A 20,732-nucleotide genomic window follows, 5' to 3' on the forward strand; every position below is an offset into this window, starting at 1 on the left:
CGCAGGGGACGGCCCTCCAGCTCCTGTGTCTCTGCTGTAGTGGGCAGTGTCTTCTCTAAAGCCCTGGGCAAAACGCTGGGTGTTGCTGGGTTGTTCTAGTGTATTTTACAAACACAGCTCTTCCCAGTGCCTTTCTTCTTTCTGTCCCTTGTTTTCCCTCTGCAATTTCCTCTGAATGAAGATGCTCATTTTTAGGAGAAGCAAACATGGTCTTCACAAACAAGAAGTTCATGGTTTTCATTCTAAGGAGCACCCCTTGAGTGTCCGAATCTGTGGTCTTAGACCTGACTTGTATTAAGAGCTGCGGAGGGTGTTGTGGACTCTCGGGCGCACGCTGACCTGTCTCTTTGCCTCTCTGTTCCTCTGCTGGCGACTGCCTAGGTCTCTCCCTGGTGCCACGGCCGCCGAGTGCGCCTCAAATCTGAAGAAAATCTACACAGTGCCAACAGTGCAGGTAAGAGCCACAGAGAGGTGTGCTGGGGACCCTGGACACGTGCTGTGACACTGTAGTGCTAGCCAGCGGCAGCCCCCGCCCCGGGCTGTGTGAGGAGTGCGTGAGTCGCGCATCAGGCCAGATGTGGCTCGTGGTAGGGCCCTTGCCTACAGGCACGAGGCCCCGGTGCCAGCCCGGCTCCACAGGACGGGAAAGAAGAAAGGGCTGGTGCCACAGTTGGCAGAACATCGAAGACACCTCAGGTGCCCGCAGCCGTGTGGTACCATCAGTTCTCAGTCCAGCTCTGGAGGCCAGTGTTTTCTAAAGCCTAGTTATTTAATGGGTCTCGTTTCTGGTTTCTTTACAAGCAGATCCTACCAGGTTCTCTCCTCGCCTGATGTTGCTGCTCCTGCTGCGGCAGAACGTGTCTCTGCAGCCGGCTTCAGGCTGTGCTGACCAGTCCTGGGGGTTTAGAAGGCCCGACTTCAGGCTGTGTTGACCAGTGACCTGGGTGTGGCTTCAGGCTGTGCTGTCCAGTGTCCTGGGGGTTCAGAAGGCCTGGGTGATAAAGAGCTTTCCTGCTATGACCCTTCATCTCACCGTGTCTCAGAAACCCCAGCGGGTGGGCATCTGGGTTGTTTCCCTCAGGCACTTTCCCGTGGCCACTGAGGGCAGCGGGCTGGTGGAAGGACAGTCCCCACCTCTGGCCATTTCTTCTCTAGTTGGGAAAGTGACATCAGCACATGGAAAGCAAAGGGAAGGGAGAGTGCCATTGTAAACAGTCGCCAGGTGCCAGGGACAGGCAGCGCCATGGGCAGTGCGGCCCCTCTAGAGAAAGGAGCGCCTCATGGCCTGGGAGGACCCCCCTCCCGCTGCCCCTTCTCTGGGTCTGCGACATCGCCACCTCTCCCCAGCCACTCTGTGAGCCTCAGAGCACCCACCTTTGAGGCCCGTCCTCCCCTGCGGTTCCTAGGTACTGTGGCTTTCCTCCCCGTCACCATGTCAGAATGGTCAGGACCCCAGGGCAGCGCTGGTTCAGGCAGCAAGGAGCAGATCACAGGGTGCTGTGCTGTGTCTGCTCTCAACCCAGTAGACATCGAGGGATGGAAGGGACGAACGAGAGCATCACAAATGGACCGCTTTCCAGGGCCACAACAGGTCGTCCTCATGAACATCTCTCCATCTGCCAGGCATGGTGGTGCACGCCTGTAATCCCTGCAGTTTGGGAGGCTGAGGCAGGAGGATCACATGTTTGAGGCCAGCTTCTGCAATTTAGCAAGGCCCTAAGCAACTTAGCAAGACCCTGTTTCTAAATTTAAAAAATAAAATAAGAAAAGGGCCAGGGATAGATGTGGCTCAGTGCTTAAACACCCTTTGGTTCAATCCCCAATACCACACACACACACACACACAAAACAAAACAAAACACCGCTGTCTAGGGCCATACTCTCTCGATGGAGGCAAATATTGGTTCTTAGAAGGTTGGGGAACAAGCCTGACACTGTGGCATAAAACATGGACAGGCCTTATGCGTTCTGTGGAGAGAGGTTCAGTCTCTCTGTGGCTTTGATACTCCGTCAGGATGGTAAGGAAAAGGGCTTCTTCAGGGCAGTGGTGGAGGTCCACCGTGAAGGGAGAGGCTGGGCAGCCTCCTGAGTCCGAGGTCGCTGTCTGCCTCAGTTTCCCCATCTGTACAATGAGGTGTCAGCAGGGCCTGTGCCTACACACCGGGTTGGAGGAGGGCCAGATGGGACCAGTCGGGTACTTTGCAGGGCGTGGCCCTCAGGAAGGTCGTGTCTTGCCAGCTTTTACTCGGGCTCCTGACTCCGCACTCTGCTTCAGTGGTGGACTGACGTGGGCTGGGCACAAGGTGGTCATGCTGCCCGGATTCCTGTGCCCCACCTGGCACCCTGCAGCTTGGATGAGGGACTTGGCCTCTCTGTAACCCTTTACTCATCTACAGAAGGGAAGAACCACAATAGTGACTCCGCCTGCTGTTGGCAGAGGGCCACGGGCCGTAGGTCAGGCACACGGGAAGTGTCCCAAGGACCATGGAAAGCCCCTCTGCCGTCATTTGTGTCCCCTATTGTGACAGAGTCCTTGCAGCAGCCTGACCCTGGGGACTTAGCAACCAGCTGCTGCCACCCACCCTCAGGAGAGTCCAGTTAGCAGAGACGGTGGCCAAGCAGGAAGCACCCTATTTCAGTGTGGTCATGTAGGGCGACAGCTGGTCTAGCGCCCTCCTAAGGAACCTGTCACCTGGTTCTGGCCACAGCTCCAGGACCACACAGGGAAGGTCAGCAGTGGAGAGCCGAGAGGGCTGACGGGCAGCAGTGCGGCTCAGCCTGGCTTGGTTTGGCCAGCCTGTGTCCGGCTGGTGCCCAAGCAAGGGGTCACTTTCTGCTCCCAGCATGGGATGCTGGCCTGCAGGAAGCCAGAAGGACAAAGCAGAATGAGAACAGGTTACAGACAAAGCAGAGGCAGTCTGCACCATGGCCAGGTCTTCCTTGTTATCCCCCGAGGGCTCCAGTCCCCGACACATGCTGGGGCATCTTCTCCTACTTCCCCAACCATGCTTTACGTAGAAGAAATGTGTGCCTCTGTGTCCGGTGGTCCCTTTTGGTCCATGGTGCCCTAGATTGTACATCTGACTTACCCATAGATCAGGGAGGTCAGCCCCGAGTGTCCTTAAGCTCCCAGGAGTGGTTGCTGATGCTCAGGAGCTAGGCAAGTGCTGGCCTTAGAGTCACCTGCAGACCCACTGTCCTTGCCTTCTGTGACTGCATGCCAACGCTTTAATTCTGTGGGCACTGACCGTCTGCCTGCCTCATCCCGTCTGATCCCTGTATGTGTGCACCTCATTACATTTAAGAAGCACCTGTTGTTAATGAGCGCTTCACATCAAGACGTGATCCATCCTTCTGTTCCCTGAGGCCCTTCTGCAAACCCAAGTTCAAGGGGTGAGGGAGGAATTCTCATGCCTATTTATCGTTGCGGAGACCGAGGATGGGAGGTCAGTGGCCCAAATGTCCAGAGGGAGCACCCGGTCACACTGTGCCCATGGGGCCAGACTCCTCCGCCCCAGCTCAGTTCTCTTTCACTCCCCTGACCGAGCGGTGACCTCAGAGGACCCCCTGACACCTCACTGCAGCCAGCAGCTTCTGTCCACCTAGAGTTGAAGTTATTTCCCTTCTCCATCTTGGGAAGCTCCATGTTCTGCGCAGGGTGTTTTCTGGTGCTGATTCCATCTCCAGCTTCTCCGGTGGTCTGTGTCCTTGGTGGGTGCAGCACGGAGCCAAATGTGACTTCCAAGCATGCCCAGGCTTCCGTGTGGCACAAGGCAGAGTTTCCTGCTGGGTGAGACTGGCAGGGAAGGACTCCCTCGTCCCCAGGGTCTTTCAGCCTTGCCTGTCACAAGACTGAGAAGTCCTCCCTGAAAGTACTGTGGCAACCTCAGCCAAAGTTTGCTGGGTCACCTCCAAGACCAGCCACACCTGTCCCACGTGCCTATGTGCTACCCGGTATTCCTCCCAAATGGACTCTTACCTTAAATTGACATAGGATAGAAACTCCTATTTCTTCTATTAATAGAATCTCAGCATCGTTTATCATAACCAGAAAGTCTTCCTAAACAACCTGTGCAGCCTGTTAACACGGGAGGGCAACTTGTCCTGTGCGTGGCCAGTGACATCCAGACTTCCTCCCCTCTGGGAGGCCCGGCCGCCTGGCTGAGGAGTTGGTCTGTGGAAGGCCGTCAGGTTAGGGCCTCAGAGGCTCTCCCTGAGCTGCAGGCTGGTTGCTAACAGAGGGTTCTCAGGCGGCGGCTGCTTCCTGCCTCCTTATGTGGAGAAGGATGCACTTCCTGCCTTCAGAAGCCCACTCCTGCCCTCACGGCAGCTCCTGTGTCCCGAGAATTGGGGGAGGGTGCAGATAGGCAGCCCATACAGGGGGCAGCACGTACCAGTTCCTCTCCTTCACACCTCCAAGCCCAGGCACCATGGCCTCCTCCCAAGACCCAGTATAAGGAAACGTGATCGGATAGGAGGGTGCGTACCTTGGACTGCGTCAGGAGAGGGTCCACTGTCATGGCCATCTACGTTGACCTACTCCCCAGGCCTCCCGTGGGAAGACCACTATCCAGGTCCCCTCCCCTCGGTGTGTCTTGCTCAGGTTACGACAAAGTCATTTAGTTGACAACAGAATACCAGTGACCGTAAAGCTGTACCTGTTTTGGATCCTTCTGTGTGAAAAAAGTCATATTCCAATATATAATAAAACCCACGTGAATGTAGTCAAACACACTCATCTAATTTTTCAAGTGGAGTCTTCAGAAGTATAAAAAGATCTAATTGCCGTAGCAATGCAAGTTAACTGGACAAACTTAAACATTTATGCACTAGGGGGAAAACATTTTTTTCACAGTGTCAGTTGATAATTTCTTTTTCACAAAACATTTCTTTTGCGTGTGTTTCAGGTTTATGACTTTATGGAGTAGGACTCACAGAGGTAGGGCAGTGTTTACTGCAGCGAAACCCAGATGCATTTTTTTGTTCCAAGTGCAGACAGAATCCACTTACTGAGGGAAAACCCCAGGTACAGCCTGGTAGCTTCAGCCCTGTTGTGGTATTGCCTTCCTAGATTCGTGTGTGGACAAGTTGCATGGAATGCTCACTAATAACACGGCTTCCTGACGGACAGCCCGGGCCCCGCATTGGCAAGGAACACGCTTTAAAGTCATATTACATTCTCTAGCAGAAACTCAGAAGGGATACTGAGCAAAATGTGTTTCAAAAGGATAGGATTTAATGTGACTTGGCTTGGTGAATCATGACTGGGTCTGTTAAACAAATCGTCTTCTCTCTTAAAGATATTCTGGAGTGTGTACAATAACATCCCCCCTGTGACCAGCCTGCCTTTGAGATGTAGTTACCACTTAATGAGAGGAGAGAGGCGACCGCTTTGGTAAGTGTCTAACTTGTGACTTGAGGTCACAGTGGGAGGGAGATGGCTGGGGACCTCGGGAGACATCTTTTCACCTGCGTGTCTTTCACGTGGACCCTGAGCAAGCCTGTGATTCTGGCTGTGGCCCAGGGTCTTAATAGCTTAGAGGGTGGGACCCTGAGTTTGCCCAGGGTCAGAGTCTCAATTAGCAGCAAGTCCTGCCTCAGACCTTCCTCTGGTCTGCTATGTTCTCACCATTCACAGGAAAATGATTCTCAGCTCACTTGGTAGCAAACACAGAAACCTAAATGGAGTCCAAAGTGGATTTTTCTGGCGCCCCTAATCCAGTCCCCTGGTCGGGGTCATCCCATGGTTCAGATCCCGGTCTGCAGCTGTTACCAGCCCTCGATGCTCTCCTGGAGCTTTCCTGGTTGGGTGGGTTTCAGGTGGCCTCCTATTTGTGGTGACAAATGGCCTTCGCAGGCACCCCACAGACACGACTTGGAGTGTCAGCTGGGGCAGTATGTTCATCCTCCGTCCCCCGGGGGTCCAGGCAGCCTCAGCACCACCTCCTTGAGATGGGGGACCCTGTTCCGACACACTGCCTGCCCTGGCCTCTGCTTTCTGCCCTCTGTACCCCACCCCTTCCAGTTCAAGGACAGGGGAGCTTACCCAGGACGCCCGCAGGCTCTGCTTTTGAGGTCATCAGTGTTCAGGCAGCACAGGCAGCAACGCCCCTTCTCAGCCAGGCTGAATTGTGTGCCATGGGTGTAACTGTGGACGTTGCTCTTTGATCCAGGGAAGAGGACAGTAATGCCAAGGGCGGCGTCTGGAAGATGAAAGTCCCCAAGGACAGCACGGTAGGTGGGTTCCGTCACTTCCCAGAGCGGGTGCACTTGGGGTTGCCGGGGCTGTGTGCTGGGGTGGTTTGGGCTTTTCAGAAGCCGGCCTGTGGGTCTCCCGACAGGCTGGGGTGAGAGATTCCTCTCTGACCCAGGCGATGTTCCTCTTTACACTGTCACCTTCAAGTGTATCGCTGGGCCCTGTGTGGACATGGTGTGGGGGCAGTGCCCGCCCACATTGCAGACAGCCGTCGGTCTCTGCTGCAGTCCTTCCTCACTAGCCCAACTGACACGGAGAAGTTGGTTTTCCCAAGAGGGATGCAGGATCCCTGTCTTCAAGACTCCTCAACTCTGGACTGGAAGGCAAAGCACCCCTGAGAGTGACCACAGGGTGCAGGACAGGCTGTGCATCTTGACCTTCTCTGGGTCTTGGGAGGCTGTTCCTGGCCTCTCCCAGAGGCCTGGCAGAAGGCTGATTTGAAGAAGCCACACCTCAGGAGCCTGGGTTTTCCGGGTGTGGGAGTGGGCTCCAGGTCTTCGATTATCTGAAAATAAACATGGGCATTAAAAGTGTCTGTCTTCAGCCCCAGGAAAGCACAGAGCTTCACCAAAAATGGACAAAGGGAAAGAGCTGCCCAGCCTCACCTTTAATGGAGAAGCTCCAAGATTGAAATGTCGCTGGGAATCCTATGTCTGAGCTGGAGCAAGTTCCCGTAAACCCAGACTTAACGATAGGACCGAATTCACCTGTCGGGGTACCAGCCATCGCCCGGGTGTGCACCTCCAAGATGTGTTACTAGTCATACTTGACAAAGATATCAGAGGAACAAAGGACACACGAGGCCGGCCTACAAGCCCCCCACCACCTCACAGAGACCGCGGGAATGAAAGGAGGGCGGAATCTTAGGTTTTGTTCTTAGATTTCACAGAGAATTCTGTTTTTCTGGGCTGTTGACGCACTAGACCTTGAATTCTGGAGGAAGCAGCCCTGCTGTCCGGGTCCACTGTCCTTGCTAGCCCCTGGGCCACACTTGGTCCCAGAGAACCTTTCCTGTGCCTGGAGCCCAAGCAACTGGACCTGCTGGGCCCTGCTGCCCAGTGGAAGTCTGGTGGGCCCGCCCTGCCCACAGGCTGAACAGGAGTGGGCATTCCCCTGCCCTGGATCTCCACCCACCCGGCCTCGTCCCCAACACAGCACAGGGCCAGAGTTGCACAGGTAAAAGGTGGAAGAGAGGACTTCCAGAGGGGAGGCCAGTAGATGAGGAGGGACGGTCTAGGGAGAGGGGAAACCTCCTTGAGGGTGGGGGGCCACCTTTCAGCTCCCGGGTGAAGGGCGGTGGCTTGGTTAAAGGGCGCGCTGCCGTCAGCTCCCAGGAAGTACCAAACACCCACCATCACACTGAGTTACTGTGTGTCCAGTGCCTGGCCCAGGGTGCGCCTGCAGCTGTTGAGGGGACCATCTTGAAGGTGGCGCTGTGTCCTGGTGATCTCGGTGCTCAGCCATTGGATGCCTTTCACTAATGGAGGCCACTCTCTCAATCCCCAGAGGTCAGCCCCATTGTTACTGCCCTGTTCACCCATGGAGACGGATGCTCAGTCCCTTAACCTGCCCATCCGCCTCTGAGGATCCAGGAGGGGAGACTACAGAGTGCTAAGATATGGCCGGACAAAGGGGACCAGCTTCTCAAGGGGAGGAAGGAAGAGGGCTGGTGGGCCTCCAGGGCCTGAGTGGACGTTAGACGGTGTCAGTGGATGTGGGCTGGCCGAGCTCTAGCACTTCCCATGGCCAGGAGGCAGATAGGACATGGACGAGTTCTTCCAGTGAAATCGCACAGTCACACCTAAACCTGCCACTCAGCATGGACCGTCTGTGCCGAGAGAATGGGACTGTGGGAGTCCCTAGGATCCGGCGAACTTGAACTCCCTTCAGTGTTCTTTCCTGGGGTGACCTTTGAAGTGCTTCATCAGGTGCAGGGAAAAAAGAGAAAGATTTTACCAGTAGCTCTCAAATACAATCACCTCAATTCAGGAAGAGGTAAAGAAACCGGAAAATGGCCGTTGTTGGAGCGCCTCCCACCCCTGCCCTTCTCCCAGCCTCACCAGGGACGCGCCAGCTGCTGGCTGGCACGACTTTGATCACTCATGTTTATCTGGGGAACGCTGATTGTGAACCAATGCGCCACGTGCCCACCGTAGGGTTTACCCGGCTGTCTGTGGGCTGCAGGTGTGGCCACGCGCGATGTGGGTGAAGAAGGGGCTGGGACTCGCTCACCTACTGAGCACAGTCATCTGAAACTGTGTTTTGTCTTTTTATTATACTCCCACTTCAGTCCACGGTTTGGAAAGAGCTCCTGTTGGCCACCATCGGGGAACAGTTCACCGGCTGTGCAGCAGCAGGTAAGGGAGTGGCCACTCTGTCCTCCGCATTGTCAGCCTCCATCCCGCTGGCCGCCTGCACGTGGCTGTCCGTGTGGTACTCTTGTTGTATGTTTGGAAGGGGACAACTGGGGAACCGTGAAGTTATTGGCATTTTTGTTTTCATGTGACCACTGGGTTCGGTCTTGGGTATGGATGTCTGTGTGCGTGGGTGTATTGCCATATGTATACAGTCATCCAGGGGTTCTGACCCACAGATTCAATCAGTCACGGATCAGAAATATGGGAAAAGATGAACCGTGCCTGGATGGAACACACACTTCCTTTTTGCCTTGTACTCTTGAAAGGGTACAATGTAACTATTTGCATAGCATTGATGTTGCTATGTAACATAAACGTAAGTCACTGTGTAGTATCAGGGCCCTGGAGAGGATTTAAGGTACAAGGGGCTTATATGCAAGTACTGTGCTATTTATATGAGGGAATTGAGCATCCAAGGATTTTAGTATGGGGGTCCTAAAACCATCCCCTGCAGATACCAAGGAGTATATGCAGACCCGCAGGTGTGTGTGCACACACACGCACAAGCCTATAAGTATTTCCATACATAACTTCACAGTATCCACCACCAATTGTCCAAAATACGCGGAAAGAAAACACCCCTTGCCATCCGAGGGCCCTGGATGAATTGGTCTTCGTCTTCCCTGTCTCCTTGGTGTCTTCTGGAAGGGGAAGGTCCTTGGGTGTCCAGTAGGGTTTGTAGGGAGGCAGGGACCCTCCGTCCTGCTCAGTCCCTGCCCCTTCCTCTCATCCTTCCTGGCCTTTGCTCAGAGAGGACATTCACAGGGGCCGGGATGCACCCACTGCCATACCCCAGGGGTCCACACGGGGGCCCCATGAACACCCTTCTCCTTTTGGTGCTGGGGATGGAACCCCGGGCCTTGTGCAGGCTGAGCTCCTCCCTTGACAGGGCGCCTGCCCCTCGGCCAGCACTTTTGCTCTGTGTCCATGAGGAAACCCCACAGAGGACCCGGTAGGTGACTGGTAGAGTTTTTTTGGACCTTTTTCTAAAGGCTTGGGAGGTAGACCTTAGCATAACAGCTTCTCTGATCCGCCTGAATTCACTTAGGCCTTCAGTCAACTCTTATTTACCATCGTTCTTACTATTCCTTGCTGAAAGGCTTGCACAGTGGCCCTCGGGAGACTTCAGTGCGCACTCTGAGGCCCCCCCCCCCCGCCCCCTCACATCTCCAGCCCCTCTCCCCAGCAATCTCAGATATTTCCACTTTGTTTTGTTTACTTCTTCCACTACTTGTTATCCATGTGAGGCAAAGCTTTGGTGAAGGTAAAAGTGTCTTAAAAGTCGTGATTCCTTCCGGGTCCGCAGGGAGCATTAGCAAGTTTACCTTGGGCCTCCTGTGCATGACCTTGAGCACGTGGAGCCCTGGGAGAGGGAGCTTGTGCAGGAATCATTCCCATTTCCAGAACCAGGGAGAAGTCTAATAACTACCCAGCACTGAGTGAGGAGTCCTGCTGGGCCACGTCTGTCGCCTTTGAGTGGTGGCTCCTCCTGGCTGTGCTGTCTTGTGCTGCTGGTTGACTCCGTGTATGGACAGGGCTGGTTTGCTGGTGGGCCTGTGTGGGCTGGGATGTTTGACCACACTCTGGAATGGCCTGTGCTCTTAGCTACCAGGTCACCAGAGCCCAGCCCAGCCCAAACCCAGATGGTTCAGCCTGTTGGCACCCACCTGGTACCTCTCCTGCCGGCCAGTGGTGTAGAAAAGGCCGTCCTGAGGCCGGCATGCGCAGATTTCCCCAGAAGGCTGGTCTAGCAGCCTCTCCGCCTCTCCTGATGGTGGAAGGCCTCCCAGCCTCCCTCTTCCTTTGATAATTCTGTTTTTATGTGAAATGTATCATTGAGCTCTAGAAACTCTATATTTAAATGAGAACCACGTCTGAGGTTAGCCTCCACAGGAGGCAGGGTACGGTTTTGTGTGTTCTTTACACTTTTGTCTAAATGCGATGCACATACAAGGCCCACCCTTCCTAGAGTCTGGTAGATGTTCACAGAGTACGTACGTCCCGGTCACTAGCACACAGCCCCCAGAGCCTCCCCGCCAGTGCCCCTTCTTACCCTTGGTCCCATTCTGTCCGTTCCTGGACATCTCTGTAAGCAGTCAGTGTTGTACACATCTAGCCAGGTTCCACTGCGTTTACAAAGGAGAGAAGGAGGAGAGGGACAGGGAGAGGGAGGAATTGTTTGCTGAAGATGATTTGAGGAAGTTGGACAAGCCCTTATGGAACTCCTACTCAGATCCCCAGGTGGCCTAGCCTGCACAAGACCACGGAGAGAGCGGGGCATGAACACGTGGGTCTGCGGCCCAGCGAGCCAGGCGCAGCGTGTTTCCAAAGCAGAGCTTCCTCTTGGTGGTGGGCTTGTCTCCCACACATCCCCCACTGATGCCGAGCTCTTCCATGCCCTGCCGTGGACAGGAAGGCCAGCATCAAGGCCTGTGCTGATATTAACTTCCCTGCCTGTCAACCTCAGCAAAGGCTGAATACCAGTGATTAAACCTTGCTGTGTGGCCACCATTGGCGGTCCACGAGACAGCCCTGAATCTGGAATCAGATTCATTTAAAAAACAAAGCCAAAAATAAATAATATTTTTAAAAAATCCTTTGCTAATGCGTGCAGGCAGCCTCCGTGGCCATGCACTGAAGGACGGTGCCAGCTGAGCCTCAAGGAGTGTCCCTCCAGCTCCATACACAGTGCTAACAGATGGTCCCTGGTTCTCAGTCCACCCTTCAGTGCAACCCGAGAGAGCCGGAGGGAGGCACAGAGGGCGGGAAGGGTTCCCAGGGAAGGAGCAGGCCAGCCACAGAAAGCAGACGTACAGCTTTGCACTGGGGCAAAGGGACCAGCCACCTCAGGCTCTACCAGAGTGTGGCAAAGGGTCAGGACGTTCTTGTCAACTAGGCAAGGCATGAGGGAAGGGTTCACTTGAGTGCACTTGGCTTTCCGAGGGCAGGGATTGCGCAACCTGTTGCAGAGAAAGTCTCCTCCCTGGGTAAGAAATGGAAAGAAAGCTTTGGTGACAGGTTTAAAGGGCAAAATGACTTACCTGGAAAATGCATTGGGCTGGAGCACTTTATGTGAGCCCCCGGGGGGGATGAGACCACTGTGCCGTGCACACCTCTGCCTTCCCAGCTGTACCCCGTTAAAACAACTCCCCACGAGCTTCCGAGACCCCACTTTCCCGCCCCACCTGACTTGAGGTGCACAGGTGCGTAAAAGTGATCCCACAGACCTGAAGCCGTCTCAGTCCTGTTTCCCCGTCTCCCGTAGATGACGAAGTCATAGGAGTGAGTGTCAGCGTGCGGGACCGGGAAGATGTCGTCCAGGTCTGGAATGTAGACGCTTCCCTGGTGGGCGAAGCCACCGTCCTCGACAAGATCCATGAGCTCCTGCCCCACATCTCCTTTAAGGCCGTGTTTTATAAACGTAAGTGCTTCCTTTTTAGTTACTACTTTGCAGCTTATTCAATCAGACTTTCAAACATAGACCATGTGGTAGGCCAGGCACAGGCAGGGCCACTTGAAATCCTGCCACTCAGATGAGGTGACAAAACACACCAAAGGTTTTTTTTTTTTTTTTTAAATCAACAAGTTCAATCTTCAAAATTAAAATGAGGCTTTAACCTCGCCTAACTGCGGGCCTCCGGGAAGGAAGAACACATTGTGTCTGTGGTTTCAAACATTTAACTCTGAACTTGAATTTGTCCTTCTCAGGAACACACACACACACAAATTAGACTCCATTGGAAACAACAATAACAAAAAACTGCTATTATATGAGCCGGCAGGTAGATGTTCGATCACCCTTCATGAGCGGGAGTCTATAATGTAAAACGTCTGTGTCTGGGGGGGCCCGCTCATCCCGCGCAGGCATGGTTGAACCTACTGCGAGCCTCAGCCTGGCTCAGGACACGGGCTGGGGCCCAGAGAGGAGCAGGACTCCGCGCACAGTGTGGAGTGTTAGCAGTGTGAAGAGCTGTGTGACCCTTGTCTCCATCGTGACCCACGTGCATTGCTTTGTGTGTTCTTTTGAAACAGTCATCTTTTCTTCATAATGAAACCACCCTAAGGCTGCTAAGCCAGTCTTGGGAAGATCGAGCTTCAGGGTACACTTTGAACAGGGAGTCGAAAGAGTGGACAGCCCTACAGACGTGTGATAAATTTCCTACGTCCCAAACTCTCCCCGAAGTTACTAACCCATGTTTGTTTGTTTGTTTGTTTTAACTACTGTATTTCATCAAATCTAAGATGCTCTTGATGATAGGAGGTCCCATTTCTTATTATTACTAAGGAGGGAAAAAAGTCTCCAGTTACACTCTGAGCATAATCTCAATTCCATAGTTCCTCAGGTATGAGGGAGGCGGGATGGGAACATCTTAGAATTGCTGAAATACATGTATGTCATCATCATCTCTCTTTCCCCAACTCCTTTCCAAAAAAGAATAAAATAGCAGATTGTTTAGAGTTGGTCTAAAGGTAGTGATATGAAAACTAGCGCCCCATATAGGGAATTGTCCGGTCACCTGCAGACAGCTCAGGCTTGGTTTGGGGAGACTGATGGGGTGCTGCAGGTGCTCAGGAGACACCAATCCTTTGAATTTTAAAGAAAAGGTTAATAAAAGAGACCAGCCACACGCTGTGCAGGAGTCTGATGGCCATGCAGCGTGGAAAGGCCACATTGGTCAGTGCCGATTTTATTCTTCAGGGACACATTGATTGCATCTTTACCCCAGATATAAATTTAAAGGCCTCTAAGGCTCTTTCTGCTCCACAAGACCAACAAGCAGAAACTCAGAAGGGCATGGGCTTTGTTGCCGCTCACGAAGGGGCCGAGACGTCCCTCACCATTCTGAGCAGCCCGTGCTGACTCTGAGGATGCGAGCTGCCGCCCAGAGCAGCCCTCCCGCAGCACCTTCCCTTTCCTTTCTCACCTGGGCATGGAGGAGGTTGGCAACAGATGATCTGCAAGGTCCCTTCTTCTTCAGAATCCTAAGAACAGGTTTCCTGTAGCCGCAGGGTCAGCATTGGTGTGCATGTTTCACTAGGCAATCAGGCTACGGGGGCTTAGGCTGGTGGTAGGGCAGCGGCCATGACCAGGCCGCAGGAGCAGGGCAGGAGGACTCTGCCTGGCTATGTGGTAGCAGGTGGTGGGAGAGAAAAGGCACACGGGAAGGCAGATCCACCTGCCAGCTGATCAAGGTGGGTAAAACCTGACGGTAGGGGCCGAGGTCGAGCCTGTGAGCAATGCAGGACTGGCTACAGTCTCAGCGGAACCCACACTGTCATGGCACAGAGGAGCACGTAAACCTCGCAAGATTCTCAGAATTTGGAATGGGAAGACGGACAGTGCTACCTTGACTCAGCAGGGCCCTGCCAGGTTTCCCGAAAATCAGGACCCACAGCTCCCAAAGTAGTCCCGGGCCAACCTAGGGTAGAAATCGCCAACCAGCCTTTATTCTGTGTTGGTCATGGGCTCCTGTCAGTGTCCACCAGTGTGTAGAAGCTGGGTAACAGTGGAGCTCACCAGCATGTTCCGTCACAGCCTCTAGGGGTTGGGTGAAGACTGGGCCATTGCTGCGTGATTTCCACACAGATTAATTATTTCAGCAAGAAATTCCTGGTGCACAGCCGACACAGTGGTGCACACCTGTAATCTCAGCCATACGAGAGGCTGAGGCAGGAGGATCGCAAGTTCCAGGCCAGCCTCAGCAACTTAGCAAGGCCCTAAGCAACTTAGGAAAACCCTGTCTCAAAAAATAAAAAGGGCTGGGGATGTGGCTCAGTGGTTAAGTGCCCCTGGGTACAATACTCCGTACCAAAAAAAAGAGAAAGAAAGAAATGCACAGTGTACAGGTACCACACACACACACACACACACACACACACACACACACACACATCCCAGGTGTGACCGAGGGTCCTCCCTGAAGTGAACACTATTGAAAACGGGGCAGGCAAACCAGCAATCTGAGCCAGGTCTCTATCTCCCTCTCCTTCCCTCCTCACCTGCTTTTGTACAGGTGCTCCAGAGGATGGTTTTTTAAATAGCTGGAAGACAATCAAAAGAAGAACTATATTTTGTGAGACATGAAAATTATATGAATATCAAATTTCAGAGTCTGTAGTCTCATTGGCCTGTGCAAGTGCCCGTTGGTATCCATATTTCCTGTAGCTGTTTTAATGCAGCAGGAAGTGCTACTATCAGGAAAAGTTGGCTCCCCCTGGCTTGGAGAGCAGTGTCCATTCCCCTCCCACCCCGCTGCCCTGAGGTTCCCAGAGCACCCTCCGGGACCCCTCTCCCAGTGCTGTGCAGTATGGCTTCAACGGTTATGTGTGCCTTGCCGCATTGACGTGAAGGCTAGCCCAGACTGCTCTTCACACCTAAAAGTACTCAGAGTCTCCGGGCAGTCTGTGTCTCCGGCCTTATCATTTGTAGACCAGCTTTGCTCTTGTCTGTGGCTTCTCTGACTCTGCAGCACGGAATGTTCATGGTAGGCCAAACCAGGCTTCCTTTCGTGTCTGCCTTAAAATATCTTCCTTAGAAAGAAAAAAAGCAAGCACAGGGAAATACTTGCAAAGCGATAGCTGTAAGAAGCACTAAATTAGGTCAGATTTCAGGCCACTCCCAGGATTTCGACCAACCCCAGGTAACCCTGGGGGCTGCCTGGTGTGTCTCCCTGGTGCTGGCCCAATGAAGAGGATGTCACGTCTACTGCCCAGCAATAGTCTGAAGATGAGTCTGTTTGAAAAACAGGGGGAGGGCTTCAGAAGTAGAGGGGCAGCTCACCTGAGTCTCCCTAGGACACACTGCGGTGGAGCCAGGGTGGGGACCAACACACGGGATCCTGAATCTCCCTGGCTCCATCAGGCTCCACAGTGATAACTAACCAGGTCCAGAAGCAGGTCCCCAAACGTGGCCCTCGCCTCGGAGGACCTATTACAATAGGTGCCTCCCTTTCCCGTCTTGTGCTCTAAAAGTCTTTGGAAACATTTGTTGTTGCGTGGTTTTTTTTTTTTTTATCCTGGAGTTGGCAATTATAATTCCTAATTTTGCAAGCCAGACAGCAGGGGGCTGAGGATCCCCTGGGAGGCTGGGGCAAGAGGGGGAAAAAGAAAGACCCAGGAGTTTCCTGAGAGTTTAGCAGGGAAGCAGAAGAGACTTGGCATGGCCTGGCGTGGTTCTTGTTTTCTTTAGCTTTGGTGTTTACTGCATCCTCGGCTGGGCTGGTGCATGGCCGGGGACGGCTGGCCTGGCACTGTGCGTCTTCTAGGTGCCTGTACCCTTAGGTCTTTGCCTGCAGCCCACCATCTTCCCTCCATCAGTGCTGGGGATGCGTCACCCTCGCAGGCCCAGCAAGAAGAGACAGGCCGCATGCCCACTGCCTGTTGATGCCTTGTTTGAATTTCCATGATTGCGTTTCTCAGGAAGTGCACGCCTTAGCTAACAGTCACTGGCATAAAAGAAAACAGAAAGAAAAAAAAAAAGGTGTTTGAGCGCTTGCCAGAATTTGGGGAAGCGGAATGAGATGCCTGGAGGAGGGTTGGCCCATCCTTTGCTTAAAGTTTTCTTTCCTTTTTTTCTTTTTTTGTTTTTTTCTGTCCTTTAGCCCATGAAGAGCATCATGCTTTTGAAGGTGGACGTGGAAAACACTAATTGCACTCTAAAGAATTCTTTGTCCTTTGCTGAGTGTTTTGGAAACGGTCTTATCAGGAGGGAGAGTGAAGAGAAGACCCTCTGAAGCCCGATGCTGGTCAATTTAGAGTGGGTTTAGGACTCGCAGTGGCAACAGCGGCAGGTGGGGTGGGGGAGGTGGGGTGGGTTGCTACCGTCATGTTCCTTGCTTTTTTTTTAAGATTATTTTTTTTTTAATTTTTAAATTCTGTTCTTTTAACTCGGATTTTTTTTTTTTTTTTTTTTTTTTGGCCCTTTAAAATTCCTTCCTCGGGCTAATTGTTGTTTTCTGCACTCCCTGTTCACTCTGAATGGCCCGGCTTCCCCTAGTTAATGAGTCTTTGAAGCCCCACGTACCAGCTAGTCTGAGCACTCGCTGGGGGAGCCTGGCTCTGGGTTGGTTGTTGTGACACATCCCTGCAAACCATGAGCTGTGGCCATTGTTTCTTCTGTCCCAGGGAAAAGAAAAACCACACTTAGGCTGATTTTGCCCTGACATTACACACCTCTCTCTTATTTTCTGTTTTAAAACTTTTTTTTTTCCTTAAGCCGTAAAAGGGAAGCAACAGTCAGAGTTGCCTCACATGAAAAGTACAAGCACATTTTAGTATCAGAATAGAAATCAGGCTCCAAGTCTTTCGGACCCTCCATGGAAATAGGTCCAACCAGAATTTCAGCTGGGCCTTTTCCATGGATGGCTCAGAGCCTCGGCCCGGGATTTCTCCTAGTAGTAAACCTGCTGTTTCCAATTGAAAGAGGAATCCATCATTTTTTTCAGTGTTTGAACTGAGCTTCTTCCACTGTTGAGGTGTGTTTTCCCCCACTGAGGACTTCCCAGATCCCCTCGATCACGTTTTGTTGAAAGAGCCCTGCTCCTCTGATCCGCCCTGATCCGTCAATCGGGATCCCCATGGCCTCTAGCCTGGCAGCTGTCCCCTGCATTGTCACCTAGGACAAGGAGCTTCGATCTCCTTTCCGAGATTCACGTGAGCATTCCCAGCCCTGAGCTTTGAGCGCCTCCTGCCTATATTGACTGTTGGCGATGCTGACATACACTGTAATCACTGCAAAAGAAACACCAGTCTCAGGAGAGGAAAACGGCCGCGTGGGGATCGGGGGGACCCGCTCAAAACGGGCCGGTTCTCCTCACTCAGCTTTGTCCCACTGGGTGCTTTTACCTGGGCGAGGGCAGGTGCAGGAGGTGCCTGCTCCTCCTGGCCACCTGGAGTCGTGGGAACTGGTACAGGCACACGTGGCCCAGACCTCGAGGTACCAGGACTTCCAGACCCTGTGGCAGGCAGCTCCGGTCCCTGAGTAAGACTCTCCATTCAGACAGTCGACCGTTGACAGCGCCTGTGGGTGACAGTCCCTCCCCTTCCCTCCCATCGCTCACCACGTCAGCCATGATAATCACCAATCATCGTTTTTAAAAGTGCTTTTTTCTAAACTCAAGTTTTTTCAGCAGTTCCACTATGAGGTATAAGAATATGGAGTCCATATAGCAAAAGTCTGGGACTTGTATCTCTCAACGACACACATTTCTCTGAACATTCAGCTTCTTTTAGAATTATTCCTCAAGGATTTAAAAAAAAAAAGTTATTCTGGACATGAAATTCTTTTTTATAATATACGTATTTTTCTGATTGATGAGAAAAAAAGGATAAAATCAACTTCAGTATAATTGTCATATATATTTCCATAAAGTAAATGGATTTTGAGGAATTTTTATTTTTGGAATTTTTATTTTTATTTAAAGCATTTGTGATGACATGTTTAACTTTTGCCTGTATGTAGCCTTTGGAGTAAAAATAAAATAAAATAGGAATGTTAGGCTCATGTTAATGATTTCCAGTTTTTACTGTGTATGATCTTGGAACCTGACAAGTACACAGAGTAGGTTTTCTTTCTTTTTTTTTTTGGTCCCAATGAACTTCTGCAACTATTTCTGACCCTCAGGAAAATACCAACCATGAGAGGGATTTAATTTGCCAAATGTTAAGAACCTATCATCTAAATTACTTTAAGAGTGGATTTTTGTCAGATTTTGCTTTGGAAATTGTTTTAATTGAATATTTAGTCATAATAGACTTTGTATGAACTAAGCTGATTTAATCAGTTTAAAAACCTCTCATTACCTTCTTAGATTAAAGAAGCTAATACTCCTCTGAGATAGAAGGAAATCTTTCGCAGGGCATGTGACTTCCTCCGTGTTAGGCCCTTCGCCCTTCTTGGCCGGCGCTGGGGCGGATCTTGGGTCCATCAGCCGGGTCCTGGTTAGGGAAGGCCTCGCAGTCTGGGAAGACAGCCACAGGGAGTTTGAGGGGCTCACTTTGTCTTCTTGCAAATTGTTAGGGTCTGCAACACAGAGCCAGGAAATTGGACTGAAGCTGGTATGTTTTCTGCCCCGACCCCCACAGCTGTGACTGCCACACCATAGGGCTTGCTTCCTGAGGAGAGCTGGACCCCCGTAGGTGAGGGCCAGCAGCCCCCGTAGAGATTGGCTTGTAGGCCTTTGGGTTCTTTTGTGTAAGCACTTTCTGAAGTGCTATATGGCTCAATGTTTAGGTTTTCCCTTCCACCCCAGCTTTCCCTCGCGTTTGAAATGATGATAGTTCACAGCAAACCTCTACATGGAATATGATGTCGTATAAATTCGTGGTACCCTTGATGGAGGGAAAGAACAGGAAAACAAAGTCGGGATCCTAGTCACTGTTAGGTGATGCTCACTCTCTGCCCTGGCCTCTCCTGGGCTAGCTCTGTTGACCCACACGCAGTCACAGGACTGCACAGTGGGAGGACCTTAGATGGAGTGGGGAGTGGCAGATAGAGTCTTCAGCCTACCCACGGTGCCTCCCCCGGGCACGGGGCCAGCAGACCAGAGCTGAGTGCTCCAGTCTGAGCACGCTGCCTCTGACTCTGGCCTCCTTGTGGAGGCCTAGCGTCCCCTGCAGGTCTCCCTGGTCAGCACTAAATGTCTGCCCAGACGTGGCTGCCTATTGTAAATACCTCCTCATCCTCTCTGGCCCACCCTGAGGGCTGGAGTCTGGAATTGACCGCTGTGACTTGGCCTTGGCCGGCCGTGAGGCAGGCTCTGCAGGACCCTGACTTTGACCTAGAGCTGACAACATCTGCATTGGTCACTGGGTGGCGCTGCCTCCCAGCCAACAGGCCCCTGCCCGCCCCAGACTCTGCCCAGCCATGTTAGTGGGACTGTTTGAAGATCCTACTGCGTGTTGCTTTGAGGCTTTTATACAAAGTAGATTAGAAGGTGTAAAAATCACTCTTAGTGGTCGACATTTAGTTCTTGCACACCTGATAAAAATGGGTCAAATAGAGAACTCTCTAGACATGCTTAAAAAAATAATATCGACTCCTCAGTTCTCATCGGCCCTAGGGGCAGTCATGGAGAGTAAATAAACGTACAAATAAGAGATACAGTAAGTGTTTTATCAAACAGTATGCCTGAAGACAAAAAGATAGGATTTATTTTTCCTTTTTAATTTGCTGAATGTAGCATGTACCCCCCCACACACACACACACATACAGACACAGACACACAGACACAGACACACACCTTTCCTGTATTTTGGGTTTCTGGAAGATTTCACTCATTCCAAAGAAGGTGGGCTGCCTGTGCACTGTGGGAGTTTCTTAATACACGGAGGCCAATTAGAACGATTCTGGATTTGGTGGCTCCGGACTATAAAAAGCCTGGATAACTGTCTCTGTTGACACCGAGGAGACCGAGGGCAAAGAGGAAACGGATGAGGTACAGAGAAGAGCCCCCCAAGCCGAGTTCCCGAGCAGCAGTTAGACAGGTTTCCCTCTATTCTCTCAAAAAGCAAAAGGCCCCCGGAGATTCCCTACCCACCCAACTATACTGTTCTGGGCTTGTTTCCTGTTATCTTTCACATAATGCATCAAAATTCAAGACCTTATTTGTAACACATTGAAGCTATAAGTCCCTGATTTCATGGTACTGACCTGGCCAGATATTTAGAAGAAAACTCAGGGGTTCTTAGAATTTGAGAGCAGAAGGGACCTCTGAGATCATCTCCCAGGACTCCTTGCTTCTGAGCACGCAAAAGAATCCCAGGTGCTCACTCTCCTGGGGTTGTGTGCAGCTCCCCTGGAGGTCGCAGAGGGCTGGACATGCACATTTTTACCTGGGCCCCCAGTGACCCTGATGCTGACGGTCCTCCCTGGAGAATGCCTGGTCTCACCCAACCTCTGCCTATGACAGGTGAGAAACGCCCCCGCCCCACGCCCGCCCCAACACCCGAGAGCCCCGACTCACACCTGAAACATCAACCATCTTGCGAAAGCCACCGAAAACCATTATGACCAAGACTGAGTAGATGATGCTCGTAAATAAGAACTTTACGGCCAGGA

The 20,732-nt window shown here is 52.1% G+C and overlaps 1 protein-coding gene across 2 annotated transcripts in view; it reads left to right on the forward strand.

Moving 5' to 3' along the window:
• Eif4e3 (eukaryotic translation initiation factor 4E family member 3) overlaps window positions 1–18,181 on the forward strand; it is a 30,304-nt gene extending 12,123 nt beyond the window's left edge. The window contains exons 2-7 of one of the 2 annotated variants that reach the window (XM_078033599.1): window positions 382–454; window positions 5,301–5,395; window positions 6,174–6,234; window positions 8,547–8,613; window positions 11,939–12,094; window positions 12,706–16,336. In XM_078033599.1, coding sequence (XP_077889725.1) covers window positions 382–454; window positions 5,301–5,395; window positions 6,174–6,234; window positions 8,547–8,613; window positions 11,939–12,094; window positions 12,706–12,722 — 469 coding nt within the window. In that variant the 3' untranslated portion in view covers window positions 12,723–16,336. Of the gene's footprint in view, window positions 1–381; window positions 455–5,300; window positions 5,396–6,173; window positions 6,235–8,546; window positions 8,614–11,938; window positions 12,095–12,705 lie in introns of both variants that reach the window. The other variant, XM_078033598.1, reaches the window with a different exon arrangement.
• The last annotated feature ends 2,551 nt before the right edge of the window (window positions 18,182–20,732 follow it).

The sequence above is a fragment of the Ictidomys tridecemlineatus genome, chromosome 16 (assembly GCF_052094955.1).
Source record: "Ictidomys tridecemlineatus isolate mIctTri1 chromosome 16, mIctTri1.hap1, whole genome shotgun sequence".
Taxonomy (NCBI): domain Eukaryota; kingdom Metazoa; phylum Chordata; class Mammalia; order Rodentia; family Sciuridae; genus Ictidomys; species Ictidomys tridecemlineatus.